Source organism: Triticum aestivum, chromosome 2A (assembly GCF_018294505.1).
Source record: "Triticum aestivum cultivar Chinese Spring chromosome 2A, IWGSC CS RefSeq v2.1, whole genome shotgun sequence".
NCBI classification, from domain to species: domain Eukaryota; kingdom Viridiplantae; phylum Streptophyta; class Magnoliopsida; order Poales; family Poaceae; genus Triticum; species Triticum aestivum.
This window is the reverse complement of record NC_057797.1, coordinates 21,177,686-21,184,053: the sequence shown is the minus strand read 5'-3', so window position 1 is coordinate 21,184,053 and position 6,368 is coordinate 21,177,686. Positions and strand designations below refer to the sequence as shown.

The following is a 6,368-nucleotide window of genomic DNA, read 5'->3' as shown; positions in this document are numbered from 1 at the left end:
AAGGACTGGGAGGGTCAGAGAGTGAGGGTTGCGTGCGGTGAGAGAGGTGTTGAGGTGATATGACAGGGTAGTTAAGCTAAAAGTTAGGAAAGCCCTAATGAATGCAGTAGCATGGTATGGTTTATTTTTGTCCGGTTTTTCTTCGTCCCACCACCCCCTCTCACTGGTTTTCTTATCCATTGGTTTATTTTTCTCTCCACTCTTTTCTTTAGAAAAATTAACTCTTTCCTAACGTACAAAAGATCGCGGATCCAACTTTCCTAACTTATCCAAATCAACCGGTCTCTCTCATTAATACTTTGTTTTGGGGGTGAGATGTGGTGGTCGGGACGCCATGGCAGAGAGGGATGGTGGGGGCGACATTGTGGCAGACAAAAGGACTGGGAGGGTGAGAGAGCGAGGTCTGCGTGCAGTGAGAGTGGTTGAGGTGATACAACATGGCAGTTAAGCTAAAAAACTGAGTAGGTGAAAAATAATTTATTTATTCTGTCATGTTTATTAATATAAAAATCATTTATATATGTTTTTATGTAATTCCAGGTAGCCATTTTTTGCAAATAAAAGAAGGGAAAATTTTGTTTTTGCCACTCTAAATTTTGCCAATTTTCCTTATGTCACTCTAGATTTTGACATTTTCACTTTTGCCACTCTTAGCTTTTAACAATTATCACAATTGCCATTCCGTGGCAAAAGTAAAGTAATTTTATTTCATTTTTGCCACTCTTAGCTTTTGAAATGTATCACAATTATCACTCTGAAAATTTTGCTTTTGCCACGGAAATGGCGATTGTGATAATTGTCAAAAACTAAGAGTAGCAAAAGTGAAATGTCAAAATCTAGAGTGGCATAAGGGAAATTGGCAAAATCTAGAGTGGCAAAAAAAAATTCCCATAAAGATGTTGTGTTAGTCTCACATTTGTTTTTATATACTATACATTATATACTTATATAATGTAGTATAAAATTTATTCCACTTTTGTTCGATAGAGATAAGAAGTGATGGATTTGGATGATATTTTAAAAATATCAACTAACATTAACATGTAAAATTCAACATGCATTATGGCAAAATATTTCAAATGTCCGTGGACTACTAGTATCCCAAATGAGCCGAGCGAGCTTGATAAGGCTAAACTAGATGCCTAGCATGCATCTTGTAAACTGTGCAATAGTTTATCGAGATATAGTGGCCGCGGTATTATTGCTATTTCTCTTTCCGGAAAGAAGGAAAAAAATCTTTGGTTACTTTTGTGGAGACATGCTTGAGCCTACTTCAGATTCAAACTTACCATCTTTTGGCGATAATTTTTGTTCTTGTAACATACTTGGGCTTACTGCATTGTTATGTTAAGAACATTGATTTTCTTTGTAACCGAGCTTTGTGTCTTCAACTCTTCATGACCTAGAGCTTCTACTGAGCTTAGGCTGAGCCCACTAGAACTCAGTCAAGCTTAATTAGTTTGTCGATAGCCTAACCTTGTCGTTACCTTGTCGTGTCGGTTCGACCATTCCTTGTCGGAATCGGGAAGGCGAGACATTGTGGCATCTTCTACCCGGCGGGGTAACTAACTTGATGAGAAAATAGACCAAATCTTACATTCATAGTTTACCACATGGTATATCCAAAGTAAAACACATAGAACATACTCACACATCATCGCACGATTCACCCTATCCAACATCATGATATGCAACACACAAACACATCAGAGTGGCTTGTTGGAAATCCAACGCCTAAGCATTGCAAGGCATCTCTCAGGTTGGTATGACGGTGCAGTGTGTCCACCACCCTGTAAGCGTGATAATTGGTCAATGAGAACTGTCCAAACTAAATTGACCCATGATAAGCATGAATCTCATCAAGAGACATGTACAATCCATATTTCCAAGAGAGTCTCCTAAGTGAAGGTAGAGATAGATATCTTATTACCTTTACGGTGGCGAACGTCATGTTATTTGTATATGCTATTGTGAATCTGCATATTTGTTATATTTCACATTGTAAGTGGAATTATCCAATGCAGTTTATATACGTTAATAATATAGAAACCAACATGAAGAATCCAATTCATCAAACGGTATTTAAATATAAATTCTCACCCAGCGGATTGTCCATCAAGATGCCAAGCCCTCCATTCATCAATAATGGAGAAATTGAGTGATCTTACCCAAGACTGTGTACCCAAAAAAGGTACAACAGCATCATGGTCTCCACTGTAGAAGAAAGAGAGCTGAGCAGTTGGAAAACTATACTCCCTCGATTTCAAAATATAGTTTGTATTTTCGAAATTCAAGCTTTATAAAACTTGACAAAGTTTAGAGAGAGAGAGAGATATACACATCTACAATACCAAATAAATATCATTAAAAACATTGTGAAACATAATTTTATATTATATTATTTTATATTTGGTAGTATAATGTTAATGTTGTGTCTATAAAATTGGTCAACCTTTACAAGATTTGTCTTTAAAAATATCCATATGCACTCTATTTTGGAGTGGAGATAGTATTCAACTCCATAGTTGCTGATGTACGACAGACCATCTTTTGTTCCGCTGTTATACATTCAAATATAGTTAAAATACAGCCCTACAACCACATGATAATTGTTGTAAGCTATCTATATTTGTTTTTATGTAATAGTAATTACCTATATACCAAGGCACGATAACCTTTTGACGTAATATTACGATGGTACTTTATACTGCTCTCAATGTCATGGGTGAAAGGTAGGTCTTTTTCATGGCACCTCACCCATTCGCCCATGCTCCCCTAAGTTGTTGGCGCATAGTGATACAAAATTAGAGTGTTGAACATCAGATGCCAATAGCAAGAGATAAATATCTTCTCGAGCAGAGATAGTAATCTAACCTCCTTGATTCCAAGGTTTTCCCGTGTGATGTTGTTGTTAGCCCAAACATATGCCAGATAGGTAATATAACCCTGTAGATGGGACAAAAATAGGAAGTTAGTTGGGAAATAACTTTTGATGACTCACAACATCTTAGTAAGTGGAATAACTGATCTGCATAGCTGCGTTGGCTTTTGTCAGCACTGAAATGCCTGGCATATGTATGAAATATTGTGTACGTAGTGATGTTGTATATGCGTGTGAGATTCTGGTAGTGCAGCGGGCCTGCTTCTACTGCAATTTCGGGGCGTGGCTGGTTGAAATTAAGCATTTTGCCCTTCCTGCTCAAACATCCGACACATAAATTTATACCTTGTGGCATCTAATATATAACAAACGGACTAATTCAGTTCTTGCTCATCGTCGATATGGACCTATATTCTGAGATGTTAGGTGGTTAGGGTCATCACAGTCGGACTTTTCTTCCATTGGGTGATAAAAAAATGTAAGGGATGAGGTTTTACATCCAATGATAGTTCATTGTGAAGCTTAGAATCAACAGCAGCAAAGTAAGGCAAAGCTTTATTGCACTCATCCAATATCACGGCGTAAAAACATGTCAGCCGCATGCACGAACAATCTATCGACTTAGTATGAATTTGATTGCGTGCAAATATTGACATGATATCCGTACTAGTAACGTGGTAATATATACTCTTGTGGATTCAAAATTTACAGACAATCAAATCTTTAAAAACCATATACAGTAAATCATGGATATTTTCATCATTTTATTAGACCTATATCTGCTCAGCCTTTTCGCATTATTAGTAGTCATTTGCAATATATATTTTTCTCTTGTTCCCAATGTTTCAAAAAATGCACTTTCAAATTTATTTTGGCATAATAATTTTTATTCATCGCGATTTCACTTATTCGGTAAAAGGAATTAATAAAGATGGATTTACATGGCAATCCACTTGAGGCTTAGGTGGTGGATGTTTCAGTGCTCCAGTTTCTTGTTGGAGGATCCTGCCTTGTGTAGTCTCATCATTTGGTGTGGGAGACAGATAATTGCACTTCTTATACAAAATTTGGGAGGCATAAATTTCTTCAAGCAACTGCAGGGAAACATCAAATAGTATCATGCATATATTCAGTCTATTAAAATATTGTGATAGAAAAAGAATTGTAGAAACTCATCAATCTATGTTTATAATATATACATGAGTACGAATTTGGCAGCCAACAACTAAATATTGTGATAGAAAAAGAATTGTACGAATTTGGCACATGGACAGCTTTGATAGATTAGGATGGAAGTCGTACGTAAGCAAAGTAGTTATGATAGATTAGGACAGTGATAGATTAGGATGGAAGTCTTATGTAATCAAACATGCTAATGATAGATTAGGATGGTGACATATGAGGATGAAAGTCGTATGTACTCAAACATAGTTATGATAGATTAGGATGGTGACATATTAGGATGGAAGTCGTATTTAGGCATATAGTCTTTAAATGGAGTCTTTTTGACAGGCAAACGAAGATACTAGATCAAGATATATTAGACGTAAAAATTCTTTGAAAATGAGGAATTGAGAAGGAGATACGATGGAAGGTTCGTGTTCTTAGTATGTAGAAGAATATATAAATAGTTGTATAGAAATCTACAAATAAAATGTGTATTGCTATAGGTTTCCAAATTGACTTGAGCAATCAAATTGATCAGCGCCGTTAATTGTAAGTTGAGTGACTCGTATGCTTACCGCCTTGAACCTGTCCATAGCATGAGCGCAGATATCATTCTTGGGGTTGTCATAAGGTTCCCCATGGCAGTGCTCCACTATTGTCTTTTATCAGATCGATTGATCACATGCAAGCACATGGAAACTGAATTAACTAACTAATTAACCTCATACAGGGAATAATCTAAGCTTTATATTAGTAGTTAACTTCAGGTCAGCGCATAGGTGATTGAGCAATAGTTGGGAGCTTGTGTAACTAATCACCTCATACAACTGATCAGAAATGGCTCCCACTCCATGAAGATATGGCACTCTAGAATCCATATCAATGGCCTCACCAGTAATCGGGTTGCCTACCAGATAGCCCTGAGAATATATGTTTTTGTCATAACATATAAGCTAGCTGTGGCCAGACTAATTTTGTTTTTGGCATTTAACATCTGTACAATAATTGTGATATATGTGTATACACAGTGTGTGAATGAATTTTAGAGTACTTACCTTGAGATTAATTGTCGGCTTCAGTCCCGCTTCAATATCTAAAAACAGGCAAATATATTGCTTAGGTGTGATGGATAGACGTACTATATCCACCTGTCCAAAGTAAACACCTTGGACTTTCTTTCAAGTGAATGTGGAAAAAAAAAACGAGTTACATATGCTAGTAATAATGCAGCACCTTCTGAGATCTTCTGCGCGACGTTTGGTACGATCTTTCCGGCGTACGAGTCTCCCCCGACATAGAAATGATTTGGGAGGAAATCTGGATGCTCGGTGAACCACTTATCCAAAGATGAAGAAATGTTTTTTTATCAGAAAACTATGTTGACGATGATGACAAAATTAGTATATACTCTACATTGCAAATTTAATCAATGTATAGCAAGCAGCTTCAGTTGAATTATTGCTACGTATTACCTTGGTGAGGAACGTTTTGAGCTGCAGCGAAGAGGAGACCTCTCCGACGTCGTACCCTCTGGGGTCCCGGGAGAAGGAGAAGCCGGCGCCGACGGGCGAGTCGACGAACAGGACGCTGGCGGCCTTGGTCCAGGAGTAGGGGTGGTAGTGCAGCCGCGGCACGGTCCCGGCCCCGGCGTCGTAGGGCTCGATCACGAACCTCAGCGGGCCCATCTCGAAGAGCAGCGCGCTGAGCACGCTGCAGCGGTCGCCGCCGGTGAGCCAGAGGATGACCGGGTCGCGCCGCGGGTCGCCCTCCGACTCGATGAAGTAGTAGAAGAGCTCCGAGCCGTGCTCCTCGTCCACCGTCACGTATCTGCCGACGATCGATAAGAAATGGGAGTACGTTAGCTATGCAGCTGGCTGGAGGTAAATTGGTGCAGTTCCAATGGACCCAAGAATTGGTGCGGTGGTACGGTGGTACCCGGTCTCAAGGCGGAACGGGAGGGCGCCGTCGAAGCCCGGCAGGCTGGTGACCAGCGTCGGGGCCGCCTCGCCGGAGACGATGATGAAGCTGAGGAGGAGGAGGAGGAGGAGCCGGGACAGCAGTTGGGCCTCCATGGTTTGTCCGTCCGGTTAGCCGTTGAATTTCTGCCGGGCTGCCGTGCTCGACCGGACGTAACTGATAAAGAAGTGAGACGGCGTGCTGTCATGTCATGTGCCTATAGTTTACTGTCTCCTACCTGCCGCAAGTGTATACAATGGGACTTGCTATTGTAGGTCGCCTGAAAAAAAGGTTTGGACTCGGTCTTTTTTTCCGCCGTTGGATTGAAATCCAGTGGTTGGTGTCTAACTTATGGGATGAGTCC

At 39.8% G+C, this 6,368-nt stretch overlaps 1 protein-coding gene across 1 annotated transcript; it reads right to left on the bottom strand.

The window, feature by feature from the left end:
* Window positions 1-1,542: 1,542 nt before the first annotated feature.
* LOC123191370 (serine carboxypeptidase-like 11) lies at window positions 1,543-6,120 on the bottom strand. The gene is made up of 12 exons (XM_044604139.1): window positions 5,984-6,120; window positions 5,521-5,875; window positions 5,282-5,384; window positions 5,104-5,141; window positions 4,867-4,968; window positions 4,624-4,707; window positions 3,823-3,975; window positions 2,875-2,946; window positions 2,654-2,775; window positions 2,101-2,214; window positions 1,931-1,976; window positions 1,543-1,790 (listed from the first exon to the last, which is right to left on the bottom strand). The coding sequence occupies exons 1-12, from the start codon at window positions 6,118-6,120 to the stop codon at window positions 1,707-1,709; spliced, it is 1,410 nt and encodes a 469-aa protein (XP_044460074.1). The 3' UTR covers window positions 1,543-1,706.
* Window positions 6,121-6,368: the final 248 nt, after the last annotated feature.